At 33.1% G+C, this 16,424-nt stretch overlaps 3 protein-coding genes across 3 annotated transcripts; 2 read left to right on the forward strand and 1 right to left on the reverse strand.

The window, feature by feature from the left end:
- The first annotated feature begins 2,268 nt into the window (after nucleotides 1-2,268).
- LOC130630156 (protein SpAN-like) lies at nucleotides 2,269-5,853 on the forward strand. Its single transcript, XM_057443549.1, has 6 exons — nucleotides 2,269-2,291; nucleotides 2,764-2,834; nucleotides 3,237-3,383; nucleotides 3,533-3,589; nucleotides 4,495-4,668; nucleotides 5,366-5,853. The coding sequence occupies exons 1-6, from the start codon at nucleotides 2,269-2,271 to the stop codon at nucleotides 5,851-5,853; spliced, it is 960 nt and encodes a 319-aa protein (XP_057299532.1).
- Nucleotides 5,854-10,127: 4,274 nt separating this feature from the next.
- On the forward strand, nucleotides 10,128-12,167 carry LOC130628015 (shematrin-like protein 1). Its single transcript, XM_057441420.1, has 4 exons — nucleotides 10,128-10,181; nucleotides 10,966-11,027; nucleotides 11,160-11,195; nucleotides 11,635-12,167. Exons 2-4 carry the CDS (start codon nucleotides 10,979-10,981, stop codon nucleotides 12,132-12,134), a joined length of 585 nt encoding a protein of 194 aa, XP_057297403.1. The 5' UTR covers nucleotides 10,128-10,181; nucleotides 10,966-10,978; the 3' UTR covers nucleotides 12,135-12,167.
- A 2,180-nt stretch (nucleotides 12,168-14,347) lies between these two features.
- On the reverse strand, nucleotides 14,348-16,353 carry LOC130628031 (shematrin-like protein 1). Its single transcript, XM_057441421.1, has 4 exons — nucleotides 16,054-16,353; nucleotides 15,271-15,332; nucleotides 15,155-15,190; nucleotides 14,348-14,840 (listed from the first exon to the last, which is right to left on the reverse strand). Exons 2-4 carry the CDS (start codon nucleotides 15,317-15,319, stop codon nucleotides 14,350-14,352), a joined length of 576 nt encoding a protein of 191 aa, XP_057297404.1. The 5' UTR covers nucleotides 15,320-15,332; nucleotides 16,054-16,353; the 3' UTR covers nucleotides 14,348-14,349.
- Between the last annotated feature and the right edge of the window lie 71 nt (nucleotides 16,354-16,424).

Raw genomic sequence — 16,424 nt, forward strand, 5'->3', positions numbered from 1 at the left:
AGTTCTCGTCTAATAAGTTATTTGAGCATCATTTTCTTATTGTTAGTTTTTGGTGTATTATTATTATAAAAATCAGGGTCTTGTTATATTTCCATCAATTTTAAGCCATTTGAGACCCTGAGGCGCCGCTAAAAACCGTTCACCCGTTGGGAGGCTTACAACGCGCCTCTTTGAGCCGTTGATCATCAAGAAACTATGCAAAAATCTTATTGGGCCTGCTTAGATAAAAACGCTGCATCTGACCCTGAGCGCGATGTTAATTATTTATTAAAAACCAATGAGCGCGCCGTATTTTAAATTTCAAATGATTATGCGCGGGAACTGACAAACTTTGAAATTATATTAACAAAACAAAGATGACGTAAGAGACGAGCCTAGTACAATAAAAATTTTGAAGATGTTTCTCCTTTCTATATCTATCCTTCTAGATACATAGAATACCCATCCGCTGTATACACAGAATACCAACCTGTAACAAAGAAATAATATGTTTGTTTTCCAGTTCCTATTGTTGTGAAGTTAATAACAAGAGACAAGAGTTTTTTATTTATGGATATATTTTTTTTGGAAGAGTGAGGAAGGAATTTACATGTGTCTTTTATATATTTGGTAAAAATTGTGCGAAAGAGGGTAGCATGTTTCTCCTTTTATATTGTACTTGTCGCATATTGCTGTTCTTTAAAGTTGTGTAAACTTACCAGAAAAGAGGTTACATGCAATATACCTAGATAGCTAATTTTTGTAAAATTAGACTTTACTGTGAAATGTGTCAAAAATGTGTCAAATTTTTGGAGGACTGTATCTGATACAACCTTCTGTGGTTTCATTGAAATTATAATCTAAATTAGTTATCATTTTTTAAATTTCTCGTTGATTATACGTAACAATATAGTACTTAAAAAACCTTAGCCGCTATAGAAAACCTTTTTATTAGCATATTACAATTTGCTAAATCATGCGCGCATGGTGAGAAATTTTGCTGTACATTTTGTCTCAACTTATCCAAGACGCAGTATCTTTATATTTCCGATCATTTCAGAAAATCTGCTGTTTTTATAGTACGAAGCTTTTGAGTAGTTTTTAACCTTTTTAATTTGTAATTCTTTTTCTGATTATTCTTTACAAAACTCTTCTCGGGTAATACTGTGCGTCATATGCGCTACCATGAGAGTTTCTTGTAATACATTGGAACACTCTTTTAGGTTTACAATCAGCAAAAACAAGAAATGCACGGATTCCCCTAAATCCCCGGCTGGTGGTATAGGTGAATGTATACAAAGAAAGTATCTGTCGAGTAAACTCACTACCCGACCGATTTTTGTCGGTTTGCAACATTGGAAAGCATTTAGAAAGTTTACTTATTGTGTTATTTCACCTCATCATAGTGTCTCTCCCTTTTGTATTATAACTTTCAGCATGTTTGGTCTCATTTAAATAGAATTCAACTTTGGGCAAAGAATTTTCATGAGAGGAACACGCAACTGTTGTCATTTGATGTGGTGGTGAATAGCGTTGGTAAAAGTTTAAAATAGCTCGTTCTGGCGCTAAATGAAAAAAAGGAATTTGATCAATTTTTATCATCTCTTTATCTTTATATTTTTGTGGTTACAATTTTTATTTCTTTTTAAGCGGCATATTAACCTTGCGCAAGTCATTTCTGGTTGTGATATTTTCTTTTAAGCATGATTGATCAAGCAGAAACACAGCATTTCCCTTTTCTCTTATGACCTTCTCTGTGTAAATTGTATATGCAGGTTTATACAAATGTATACAACCCAATTAGCTATAATAGCATAATAAATCATTCGTACATCATTGTTCTAAGAACAAACTGCGCAGTACGATTGAAATAACTCTAACAATTGTTTTCTAGCCAGAAAAACATTTAACCTTCCTCTTTTAACTACTTCAGCTTAGAGTGTGAATAAGGTAAAAAAAATTTGTTGTCTTGAATTTGTACGGCAATTTTGTGTTGGAAGAGCAAGCTGAAGTCTGACATGAAGAACAACACTCTTACTGAACAAGCTTTTCCAACAAACTTTACTGTTGTCGACATGTTTACGCAATGGGATGTTTTCGAAGACTTTTTCTAAAGACAAGTTGTAAAAAGTCAAACTAAATCCTCGGAGAAAAAAGTGAAATGTGTTAGAGTAAAAATAATAAAATGGAGTGAAAGATACTCGCATCTGGTTGTTTAGCAGCAAAAAGAATTACAAAATAGAAAGAGATCTTACAAAAACTTTAGCTAAGTGTTGGCAGGAACTAATCATGCAGCAAATTACACCATTTGAGTATAAATATCGTCTCTAGATTTGTTTGCCTAATTCTTAAATGAAATATATAAAAACTCATTATTCAGAGAAGATATTTATTCAGGTGATAGATATATCACCTGATTGTAAAGGATGTCTCGCACTTGTTTCCCATTTTCGCTCTATTATCTTTTGACCATTTTTTTTAACACCACAGAATTTTGCGCATTTGTTTAAAACGTTGAATAACACCTGCAGAGATTAAGAAATGTGACCTCTGTTTAATACTTGTAACCTGTGAAGACCGTTTTTTAAACTTTACCTTTTTCTATTACTTGAACAAATGTAACAAGGTAGAAAAATAAATAAGTTTCTGAACTTGCGAGAGACAATGTAAATTATATGGGACTTTGTATACATTTTACTTTAAGATTTCAATTATTGTCACTTGAACGAATTTTATTTGTTTTATCAAACGCAAACTATGAAATCTTTTTCTGTATCTTTTTAGAAAATCTATATGCAAGTATGGAACTTTACACTTGGAACCACATACTATGGCTTTATGTGACGATGTATCAGGTCACAGTTGTTATGATGGCGCCGCAAAATTCGGATGATATGGGCATCAACTCATTTTTGAAAAAATGAAATGATGAACATTTGGCTGACAAAACAAAATTACCATTAGCTCAGATGAATGTAGGTGGTGATAAGAAAATCTGTGCTTGTTCTCAGTAGTTTTGATGTTTTGAAAAGAATAGAAAAACATAAATTAAAAATGCGCCAACTGTGACATTCACTTATATGGTCTATGTCTTTCTATGGTTAATGGTTTATTTAATAAAAATCCATGTAATAAAGGACATTTCGCTTAGATCCAAAATGTTTAGAGAGTTGAACCTCTACATTTTACTACCGTTAGACAAGTTTTTTATCATTACAGCCACCTGTTTTGTCACCTCATCATCATTGATATTTTAGACAGCAAACTGTTTCAAGGTGATATGCTATTAACTGCTGAACAACGATCCCTTTTCGAGGATAGTAAGAGTGTTAAAAGAGCAGCTATCATAAAAAGGTATCATTGGACGAACAAAACTATTTATTATGAAATTTCCCCAAAACTTGGTAAGTCCTTTTTTGTCATTTGTTTTGCTTTATTATTATATCTGAGTTTAACACGTAGTATCGTATAGAGGATAATGAGGTTTAAATGCTTCCTCATGAATATTCTCGTGTTTGTCTTTTCTCTATTATTTGTCTTTATGACATTTTAGGTAAAAACGCAACAAGATTAATAAGAAGGGGAATACAGCGTTGGCAAGAATCAACCTGTATTGTGTTCGTGGATTTAAATCATAATTCAACCTTGAAACATTTGTAGTAAAGAAAAGTTGTGTGGTGAACCGTTGCCTCATGTCTTATTCTTTAAAGGATCGGGGTAAGTTTGTGTCGAGATTACATATCAGTTTTAATATTTTTGTTTATTAAATGCATAAGTTGTAAAAAAATTGAAGATGGGAAGACGTCAATAATGATTTAAATATTCAAGTTAAAATACTGAAGATATGAAGTTATGTCATTGTACAAAGGGGTTTAAAGCATGCTGAAAATGAAACCTTTTTATTAATTGTAAATTGTATCCATGTCAATGTCAATAATTGAAAATTACCAAATACGACGGATTTTGTTTTATAGATAGTTTTCGGCTTGAACTAAAGCCATGATCACATCAATCACATTTTTTTAATGATATTTATACAGTTGGTAAATTCCTTAATTGATAATTGAAATAAATAATAAATACACTGATCAAAGAGGTACCAAGGAGCCGAAGTTGTATTTTTATTAAGTATGGGTTTGTCTTTTTGAATAAAAAGACTTTCTTTAATCTTCAGAATATAATTAGTGGCATCTAACGTCAAACTGTGGAATTATCCAAGCTAGCTTGATGTGACGTCAATAATAGATAATCATTAACCACTGAGGGTTGGTTACCAGAGGTTTTATTGCCGGTAAGAAGGAAAATTCCAAGGTGTTCAAAAGATCTGACCCTCTGACCCTTTTTATTAATTATTATAAATTAGTTTAACTTTTATTATTGCTACATTTCTTATATGCCAGGAATTCTTAACAAGTGTAAGTTTTCTAATATTACACCATCACATTTTCAGGTGTTGGTCGCAAGCTGGATGACAAGATACAAGGATAGAAACATCGGAATACAAACCAACTAAAGGCCGGCAGCTCCTCTCTATTGGCAAAGAATGTGAGAATATTAAAACTGTTCTTCATGAAATTGGACATGCTATTGGTTTTTTTCACGAACAATCCCGATCAGATCGAGATTCTTACATCAAAGTTATGAAAGATAATTTTATAGAGAAAGATTCAAGGTTTGAAAACCAGTTTTGTAAGTTGAAACAAGTTTAAATTATTCTTTCTGTATCTGATCTGGTGATACAAAATTGAATAAAATAAGATCGTCAATTCTGAATGATTTTACAGACAAGCTGTGCAATTAGCCTTGCGCAGAAACAGTACTGATTTCGTCCAGCTTTTGTGACCAATATATCGAAAGATAAAGATGTTTAATAAGTCTAGCAATTCTTGCAAACCTCGACCAGTGACAATTTCAAAACCGCCATTATTTCAGCCAACCGCACCCCTAGAGTATTTTGCCTTTTTAGTTAACCCTGACTTGTCATATGTACTATATTCAAGAAAAAAGTTTTATAATTTATTTTTATTCTAGTCCGTTCAAAAAATCTCGGAATGGCTAAAACCGGTTTCTAAACTTAGTTGCCCCGAAACATTTAATATAGGCTATAATTTGAACTTCTTTGCCTTGCAATGAAATATATTCTACTGCGTTATGTCAGTACTAAAATGAACACAGTGTCGTAAATAAACATTTCTGTATAAACGAATGTTTCTTCGCGAAACACGCAAATATAAGTTGTTTTCTTGTATTTATTGGAAATCTGCCTTATTTTTAATATTTTTTTGTGTTGCCGTTTTCCTTTAATGTTTTTTTAATTAACTTTTTCACATGATCAGTGTGATCGCTGTTGCGGATAGAACTGTCCATGTTTCGTAATATATTTTAGATGTATTTAAAACCGCGTCAGATAGTATGGGATATCCTTACGACTTTGAGTCAATTATGCACTACCCTGGAGATTTAGGTGCAAAAAATGGAACGAAAACGATGGAAATATTGGAAAAATACCGATATCTAAACTTTACACTAGGGATGAAAGAAGATTTAACTTTTTTGGACATTGCCCAAGCTCGAGCTATGTACAAATGCAATAAGATTCCTATTCCAGAAAGCAAAATGGTCTGTGTTAGCAGGAAAACAAAAGGTCGTGATTACAGAGGGAAGTTGGATTACACAGAGAAAGGTGTCATGTGCCAACCCTGGAATAAGAAGTATCCGCATTCTCATAATTACAGTTTGTCAACCAACGAAGACGGACTTGGTGAACATAATTATTGTCGCAATCCAGCTGGCAAACGAAAACGTCCATGGTGTCTTACAACTCTAACGAATCATAAATGGCAATACTGCGATTTAAAATTATGTCAAAATTGATCAGATAAGTGTGACACGTAGGTGTGAAAAAATTGTATCTTTGACATTTTATGGTACGGATATTGCGTCTTGTATTTAAACTACTGTCGCCGTCTAGCTTCAGGTGTCATTTCTTCTTCAGTCGCATCACTTGATGATGAGTATTCCCATATGAGCAGTATTAAAGATCAGATTTCGGGTAGATATTTTAAATCTTTTTGGTCGTTCATCATTGACTTGTACATGCTGTCAGTACGTACTGTGAATGTAAAAACAAGTTTTTCTGTTTCTAGTAATTGTCTGAGTAGTTGTGTATCTTTATCTTTACAGAGGATTTTATTAGTACTCGTTGTACTTATATTTTATAATCTTTTAATGTTTGTATAACGGTGTGAGAACATTTCTGCATGATAAAGTTAGAGTAGTGCTAGCAGTTGTTTATTTTGTGGTCAGCGTTTTAGTCGAATGATCTAAGCACTTAGTTTGTCCCAAACCTTTAGATTATACCAACTGTTTTAATAGGGCGTACCCACACCTTAACAAAGCTGGAACAAAGTTAAAAATTGTACCAAAAGGTTTTCAAAAAAGGATTTTAAAGCTTTGGAGATACACAAAAAGCAAACCAACGAACCAGGGAGTGAAGGAACCAACAAACAAAATTTACTAAGGACGGGTTTAGCCCAAATACACACACCATAGACACTGATGTTGACATCATTTTTAAAAGCAAACTAGACAATCCAGTAACAGAAAAGGGGCTTAATTACCGCAAAAACAGACTTTTGGGAAATTTGTGGAGCGTCGGGAATTTCAAAATTTGAATGTTGGGAACAAAAAATTAAATTTAAAAATAAGAATTTGAAATTACAAAATATCAAAATAAAAGATGGGTAGAGAAGGAGAATATAAAAAGACTAGCCGGGAAACCCGGCGTCGAAACGCCGGGTTAAGCCACAAGTAAAGGTGTGATCCGGCATTGAACACTCTGTGGAGCGCTTAATAAGAGCTGTAAACTGTCCCACACGATCAGGTGGAGCGCTTTAGTACAGGTATACAGTATGTCGTTAATCATTTGAAGCGCATACAACATTATAGTGTGCGACTGTAACATATTTTTCAAAAAATAACTTTCCCGCAACGATAACTGATATAAAAACAGAGTTTACAAAGTGTTGTTACTCCATCATAGCAAAAACAATCGTCAATTTTATTTCATTTTGCGGAATAACTTTTTGCGCAAGTTAAAAAATTAATCGTGACACTGAGCTGAACGCTTAGTACAGTTAAACCGTGTTGCACAGGCGTAAATCAAGTTAAGCGCATACACCATTATAGTGTGCGACTGTAAAATATTTTTTTAAATTACTTTCCCGCAACAATAGCTGATATGAAAACAGAGTTTACAAACCGTTGTTACCCTGTCCTAGCAAAAACAATCGGTCAATATAATTTTATTTTGTGGAATAAGTCTTTTTAAAAGTTAAAAAATTAATCGTGACACTGGGCTGAGCACTTAGTACAGTTAAACCGTGTTGTACAGCGTATAGGAATAATACCCTTTTGAAAAAAACTTTCTCGCAGACACAGGGCTAAGCAGTTAGTCCAGGCGTGATTCCCAAGAAAGTTTAAAAATTAATTGTCACAGTGGTGGGCTGACTTTAGTATATACAGGTAAACGGTGTTGCACATGCCCATAGGCGTAACAGGCTTTTACAAAAAACAGTCTGTTTTTAACACTGGGCTAACCGCTTAGTACAGTTAAACGCAGTTGAACAGGCGCATAAGGCATATTACCCTTTTCCAAAAATGTTCATTGCAACTTCGGTTTAAATAAAAACACAGGGAACAGCCTGTCGTTACTCGTCCAGCCAAAACAATCGCTCAGCCATTTCATTTGCAGAAAAAGTTTGCAGAAAAATAATAAAATATGTAGCTATACCTAGCTAGCTAACTGCATTTAGCATAAAAATTATATATTGCTTAAGAATATTGTTGTAGCCAAACTGCATTTTTATACTTTCACTTTTTAAGGAGCTAGCTAAATAGCCACAGCCTCAACATAAAAATAAATTTTGGCTAGGATAAAAAGCTCTTATACCAAACAGAATAGCAATAAGTGAGGCTCTAGCTAGCTAGTAGCTATAGCTAGCTAATCTTCGTTCCTAGCCAAACATCCTAAAACTGGTGCGTTTAAGATCTGTACGTGGCTAAAAAACGTGACAATATATTTATCCTAACATTGAAAACAAACAGAAAACAAATATTACAAATATATAAGGCTTTTAGAAGATAAAAAAGTCAAACAAGCCTACAAACCTCACACACTGACCACAAACACGACCATTATCAAAATGGCCTTCGTTCCGCGAAGATCTTGGATTCTTTCTGGTCGCGAAAATCTTGGGTTTTTTTTAAAGAATCAGGCGTTGTGAATGGTATTCCACGCGCGAGCGGTCAAAACAAAGTCGGTAAAAATATATCGCATTTGGTATCGGCGCGTAATTTACAAAATTTCGTGTTTCCGTTACGGGACTCGCCTATCGCAGACAGACAGACAAAATACGGCTATTATTAAAGAGATAAAGTTAACTTCCTAGAAGGGCGTTTGGAAAGTAACTCCCATGTTTGGCCGCTAACGCCCTGTCATTGCTACCTTCAATGTCTTTTTAAACGATTAAAAAAACATGTATGTAGATGATTATACACAAATTCCTTCTGCAAAAAAGCGTGCCTATTGAAAGTTAGTATGGTCTCCTTATTCATCATCTTGAAAAAAACTAGAGCCGTATCAACATGTGAGGCTAGCACTATCCTGCTAATTTTTGACTAGACCTGATATAACAAAAATTACACAGGTGGGCCGTTTTCATGATCCACGACGAGATTTAATTGTTTTCTTTTTGTTTGGTTAAAACGTTTTTTATCCAAGCAATTTTCCAAAAAAATTTAATTGTCCAAACAAGTTTAAATAATTTATAGTGCATCTTATAAAAGCCGTGAGAAACAATTTTTGATAGTATATCAACTTTACAAAGATACATGTGTAAAAAAACACATTCAGAAATAAGTCTAATGAAATCGTATTTATTTTCGTTACGAAATATTCGTGTTCCAGTCTCAACGTTATAACACGTGCAAAAACTCCCACCCTTCTCACAAGTCGATTAACCATCAGAGCTGTAACAAGTTAAAGAGAAAGCCCACCCCCCAACCCCCTCCCGTAAAAGGTTGTAAAATATGAGAAGGTAATTGCCTAACTTTAATATGCCGCTTCTATACGGTTTCTTTTCGGAAAAAAGGTAAATGAAACCAACCTCATTTGACCGCGAGGTACCGGAGAGTTTTTATCCTGGAAAAATCTCTAAGTAAAGCTTGCACTTAAATCAGTAGAAATAAGGCGGATACCTTCTTGTTGTTCATTTTATATTACGTACATATAATTTTTAATGATGACGTAAAAAATGTAACGATTCTAAAAAAGTGTCGAAAAGACTAATATTACGATGTAATAAAGATTGATATTACGATGAAAATAATGCTGACTGTTAGTTGAGTCAAAGTGACAATTAGACCAGAAAGGATTTTTCATATTTTTGTATAAGCGTAAGGGAAAAACAATATTTAAAACGTGTAAAAAACTTATTTTTGTTGATTTGTACTCGGAACACAAGTAACCAGATCTTTTGGAAATATTGCTTCATATCTCACAAAGAGCCACTCTGTTGGTATCAAAATTCTACGATTACTGTTTTTGGGATTTTCTGTTGCATGTTTCACTGAGAAATACGAAATAAAGTTTTTTCTTTGCAAATATTTGACAAATTTGCTAAAAATAAATCCTGCAAAAATGTTGTTGCAAGATTTAATCAAACATTTTATTAATCCTTCTACCTAGCTAGCTAACAGTGTCATTTAAAATTGGATATTTTACTTTTAAGAAGCTTAGCTAGCTAGGTAATAACCAAATATAAACAAAACATCAGGATGAAATACATACCTAACGCTATCTGATATCAACACTTCTGTGCCTAGATAACACGTTTTTAATTTTTTCACCTTTTCCAACTGTAAAATTTTTAACGACGTTTTTAACTGCAATATAAAATTAATCATGCATGTCCACCGCCAAATCAATTCTCATTTAACTTATTGGCCAAATGTTTATATCATTTATAACCTTCCTTCCGAATAAATCACCATCCACACATCTGTCAAATTAAGATTTGATGAAAATGAAATCATTAATTAATTAGTTTGGTAAGTATATATAAACAGAAATGTTACTAACTTGATCATCACATCATCGTACAGAAAAGAAAGTCAAAAGTGGAATAAATATAATTAAACAGGTTTGTTGTTTTTACGTTTCCTTATGTGATTTTTGGATATTTATTAATTTTTATTCCTATTTATTTCTATTATTTTTATTTTAGTTATACTACACACTTTTTTATAAGAACCGTACTTTTTAGTTTAAGCTTCGTGATTCTTAGAAAAATCAACATTTTCAGTCCTTTATAGTAATCGACTAATGCTTGATAAAAATATATTTCAAAGTGTAGTAATATTTCAAACACGAATAAGTTAAAGTGGGGAAAGGTTATATTTTCTCTCTCTTTGGTTACACTACAATCAGAGAGAGAAAATATCTTGATAGATATAATCTAGATTTTTTGAATTTTATAAAAAATACTGCCTAAAAATCGAGCCCTATTCTTAGATAATTCAATTTTGATAATTGTACCTTGATGATGTAACAATTCTTACAAAAAAAAATGAGTATTGCTTTAAAATTTTTATATACATTTTATTCTAGTTAAATGTTTTATGTTTTCACAACGCAACTATATCGGTTTTTGCATTTAAACTGTTATTAGAGAGAGCTGGTATTTTCCAAAGACGACAGACCAACATATTCAAAGTCATGCGGCTTGTGATAACGGAAGAAAACTAAATTTTTTAAAAGTATTTACAACGAGAGTAAAATACAACTAAAGGGATATAGAAAAATTTTTATTATAATTCTTGATTTTTGTTATTATTAGGGTCAAAAAATTCCTTTAAGAAACGTTAAAGCAAAATTTCCAGCTCTTACAAAACGTAACAAAATATTACATAAATTTATTTCTTTAGATTAACTGCTACAATGAAGACAACCATTGCTTTTATATTGTTCTACGTTGCTGTCTTGTCTGGTAAGTCTTTTTCGTAAATAAAAACAACAACAACAACAACAACAAGAAATTACTCTTATGATAAAGTATTTTGACGCAATCAATCATCTGTAAAAGATTTACGTTAATACTCTTGATTCTTTTTCTTTGTAGTTAATGCTGCACCAGCCATCAATAGCAATAACGAAGGTAAATTTCAAAATTTATTTGAAGCATGATATTTAAGGCAGCTTGAGAACATAAATTGCGTTCCTGTTATTCACATTTAACCAAAAAAAAAAATGTCTTTACCCTTCTCTAAGCCATTGAAAAAAGCGAAAACAGTTAATTCACGAATGTGCGTAGGTTAAATGTGTAAAAAGTTCAAGTTACATTAAACTTACACAACAACAATTTATTACCCTTCTGTGGGCTAATGAAAAAGTTGAGTGCGAAAATACTTCAGGAATGCACGAAGGTTAAATGTGTGAAAACTTTGGTTTAAATGTGCGCAACAATTTCATGGCTTAAGGTATTATCTTTTTCTTCTTTATGTTTCTACACAAACGATAATGTTGACCATTAGGACGTAGTTTTTGACAGCTGTAAACATTTCTATATTCATATATACACTTCTAAAATTTTCCAGGCCAAGAAAATGCACTTATTGTCAATGATGCTGTAGAAAAGAACCAAGCTAACGACGAGGAACAATTACCCAACGACGAAATTGAAGAAGAAGATTATCCTGAAGAGGAGGATGCAGAGGAAGAAGATGACGAAGATGGAGAATTAAAAGTAAATGATCCTTATCAAGTCCGCTCTTATCGTAGATACGGACGATATGGTGGAAGTTATGGTAGGTATACTGGCGGATATACCGGTCGGTACATTGGAAGTCGATACAGTGGTCGATATTCCCGAATTGGGTCAAGATACGGTTCCTATGGTCGATTAAGCCGATTCAGATCATACCGACCATCGTATGGTTCGTCTTACCGTCGATATACGACTGGACGATACAATCGATACAGTCGATATGGAAGCCGTGGTCGTTACAACCGCTATGGAAGCTCGTATAGACGCTACACTCCTCGATACAGATCTTATCGTCGCTATACCACTGGTCGATATGAAACCAAATATTAGAGTCGAAATTAAGTTTTATACGAATTTGGTGTAGGTTACATTAATAAGAAATAAATCAATTTTGGAAATTCGATCATTTTCGTTACAAATAAAGTACAAATCTAATTTTTTCAATCGTTTTAAAAATACGATTGGTAGTGGTTTGCTTTCTTTGTTCACTTCTCTTCCCAAATGGACATATGTTTTTGGATCCGGATTAGTTTCTTAATAGAGGTGAATAACGCTTTTCAGAAGGTAGGGGCAGTTAGAAAATACCACGGTACTAGATCTTTTCGTCAATTTGCAATTGTAGTAGAAGGGCTCATTTTTGCGATTTCCTCTTATCTTTCATTAAAATACCAACTTCGTCCTCAGGGCATATTGTTTCTCTTTCGACATCAGGACGGCGATGCGCGAGCATGGACCTGGGTAGGCTGGTCCGATATGAGACCTGATCGGCGCGGATGTAGCGCATAATTTTTGGGTCACAATAAACATTTTGGCGAGCCGGCGAGTCGGATACTAACAGGAGACAAGGTATAGCATTTCATATAAAGCATTACTAAGAAATGAAAGTGCACGAAAGATGTGTTACTACTTACATGGAAATATTTCAATAGCTGACAAAGTGTAATAACTAGAACTGTAGTTGGCTACTACACTTACCTAGCAAACTATCAATAAATAGAAAGAAAATCAACTTGTTTCCCAGTGGCAAGGTTTAATTTGCCGCTTAGTGCAGAGGATGAAGTTACAAAAAAATACTAGCTGAGCGACCTAGTGCGCCAATGTCCTTTATAGACAAATTATTTTGCACAAAATGTCTGAAATGTTTTTTTTTACAAAATATATGTATCATTACGTTTTAAATTATATTAGGTTGTTATTAGTGGACATGTTTTATTACCTTATATGCTTTGGTTACTATAAAAGATATAAAAAGTCAGTAGGCTAACCGTCGGAGTCATTTTATCATTCTGAACATTTACCCTGCCTAATTCAAGAAAATTCAAAGTGCAATAACTTCGGTAAAAAAATAAAGTTATTGACATGAAACTTGTTATGGAATCATTCCTTTTTTACAACGCTCTTATTGAGAATTGAGACAAGGAGGAAACCTGTTATGATGAATTCAGAAGATTCATCTTGACTATCATATAAAGCTGTAATACAGCCACAGGTCGGGAAATGAGAGTTATAAAGTTCAGGTAAGATAAATAAAAAATATAAAAAATGTTAATATGAAGTTATTAGAAAGGTGATTCACCAACAAAGACTTTATTTTTTATCAATATGTTTTGGAATTTTTCTTCCATCATCAGGATATCTAAAGTAAGTTAAATTTCTGCTTATCTACCATCAGTCAGGCAGCTAGTTGTCGTCAAATCATTTCACAATTGCAAAGTTTCCCCTGGCTACACGTTTTGCAACCCAGTGCTTGCTAGCCAACCAATTCATTAAAAATACACAAAATAACTTCACCGTAAATAACATGATTGTATATTTATACATTTGGAAAACAATCAAAATCAATATGCGAGCAGTTCTTCTGCTTCGTACGAGAGGAATGAAAACAAACTCGCCGCACATATCTGTAACGTAAAACCCGAGCTGGCTTAGCTCGGCAAGGTCATATATGATAAACAAATCTTATTAATTATTACACCCAGAAAAACTGTGTATTTGAGGATCATGTGACGAGGCCTTCACATAAATGGCAACAATTTAAAAGTTATATTGAGTTTTTTTGTGACAGTATTTCTACATTTGTTAAAAAATGAAACTTGTTAAGAAAACGTTTATCACCTGTTTGTACGAGTGTCGTCGTGTCCGGTAAAAACGCAACACTTTATTCGTATTGAGTTTTACGTAACAATATGTTGACACAATGAAAAACGTGTTTTAAGGAAAGTTAACAAGGAATTGCACTATCAAGAGCCCTTTCACAATTGTAAATTGACTTGCATCTGATGTCTAGTACCGTGGTATCTTCTAAATGCCCCTGCCTTCTGAAAGGCGTTATTTTCTTCTATTAAGAAACTAATCCGGATCCAAAAACATATGTCCATTTGGGAAGAGAAGTAAACAAAGCAAACCACTACCAATCGTATTTTTAAAACGATTGTAAAGATTAGAGTTGTACTTTGTTTGTAACGAAAATGATCGAATTTCCAAAATTGATTTATTTCTTATTAATGTAACCTACACCAAATTCGTAAAATATTTAATTTCAACTCTAATATTTGGTTCCATATCGACCAGTGGTATAGCGACGATAAGATCTGTATCGAGGAGTGTAGCGTCTATACGAGCTTCCATAGCGGTTGTAACGACCACGGCTTCCATATTCACTGTATCGATTGTATCCTCCAGTCGTATATCGACGGTAAGACGAACCATACGATGGTCGGTATGATCTGAATCGGCTTAATCGACCATAGGTACCGTATCTTGACCCAATTCGGGAATATCGACCAGTGTATCGACTTCCAATGTACCGACCGGTATATCCGCCAGTATACCTACCATAACTTCCACCATATCGTCCGTATCTACGATAAGAGCGGACTTGATAAGGATCATTTGCTTCTAATTCTCCATCTTCGTCCTTTTCATCCTCCTCTTCAGGATAATTTTCTTCTTCGATCTCGTCGTTGGGTAATTGTTCGTCATTATTAGCTTGGTTGTTTTCTACAGCATCATTGACCACAGGTGCATTTTCTTGGCCTGGAGAATATTATTAGTATATAAGAAGATGAATATAAGATGATGTATATAAGAAGATGAAATTGTCAAACAACGTCATAATAGTCAACATTATCGTTTGTGTAGAAACATAAAGAAGAAAAAGATGATGCCTTAAGCCATAAAATTGTTGCACACATTTAACTTTCGTGCATTCCTGAAGTATTTTCGCACACAACTTTTTCATTAGCCCACAGAAGGGTAAAGACTTCTCCAACATATTTTTTTTTCGGGTGAATGTGAATAACCGCGACGCAATTTATTATCTCAAGTTAGTGATCGTCTCAAATATTTACCTTCGTTATTGGTATTGATGGCTGGTGTAGCATTAACTAAAAAGAATCAAGAGTATTGATGTAAATCTATTACAGATAATTGACTGCGTCACAATTATTTAGGAGAATAGACTTACTAGACAAGACAGCAACGTAGAACAATATAAAAGCAATAGTTGTCTTCATTGTAACAGTTGATCTAAAGAAATGAATTTAGGTAATATTTTGTTACGTTATGTAGCAGCTGAATAGTCGCTTTAACGTTTCTTAAACGTATTTTTTAAAGCTATAAAAACAACCAAAATCAAGAACTGCGAAATATATTTTCTATATTTTATTCAGTGATATTTTACTCTTTTTAAAGAATTAAAATTATTTAAAGTTTTCATCCGTTATCACAAGCCACATGATTTTGTACTTTATTGTCGCAGTGTAAAACGAATATGCTGATCTGTCGTTTTTAAAACACACCAGCTCTCTATAATAATAGTTTGAATACAATAAGAGAGATCTTACCTAAACTTTAAAATGCCAATGCTTCTTTTATTTATGTTGTGAAAACAAAACGTCCGAATATAATAAAATTAATATTGAACTCATTTTTTGTAAGAATTCTTTCTAGAAGAATTATCAGGGTTCCATTTTCAAAATTTTAAGAACTCGGGAACTTATTTTTTTATGATCATACTTGAAACATTATCGCATTTTTTAATATTTTTTTGTATCAAGGTATTAGTCAATTTTTTTTGGAATCAGGAGAAAAAAAATTGACATAAAAAAAGTAGTAGCGGAATAAAAATTATAAAAATCCAACTCAACAGAATTATTCAAAAAATTACATAAAATAAACAAAAGAAATAAATAAGAATAAAAATTAATAAATATCCAAAAATCACATAAGGAAACGTAAAACAACTAACCTGTTTTTTTATATTTATTCCACTTTTGACATTCCTCTCTGTACGATAATGTGATGATCAAGTTAGTAACATTTCTGTTTATATATACTTACCAAACTAATTAATTAATGATTTCATTTTCATCAAATCTTAATTTGGCAGATGTGTGGACGGTGATTTAGTCGGTAGGAAGGTTATAAATGATATAAACATTTGGCCAATAAGTTAAATGAGACAGCTGTCGCTCCGCTCAAAGGCTAACTAATCCTGGGGACGGCAGTGGTACTTTAGGGCAACTTGACTGAATAATAGGGAAATTTTGTCTGATTTTTTCTTTAGCGTCCTTGGTGTAATAGTGATTCTTCGAACTTCACATCTTTCGGCATAAATCA

This window comes from Hydractinia symbiolongicarpus, chromosome 2 (assembly GCF_029227915.1).
Source record: "Hydractinia symbiolongicarpus strain clone_291-10 chromosome 2, HSymV2.1, whole genome shotgun sequence".
In the NCBI taxonomy this organism is placed as follows: Eukaryota; Metazoa; Cnidaria; class Hydrozoa; order Anthoathecata; family Hydractiniidae; genus Hydractinia; species Hydractinia symbiolongicarpus.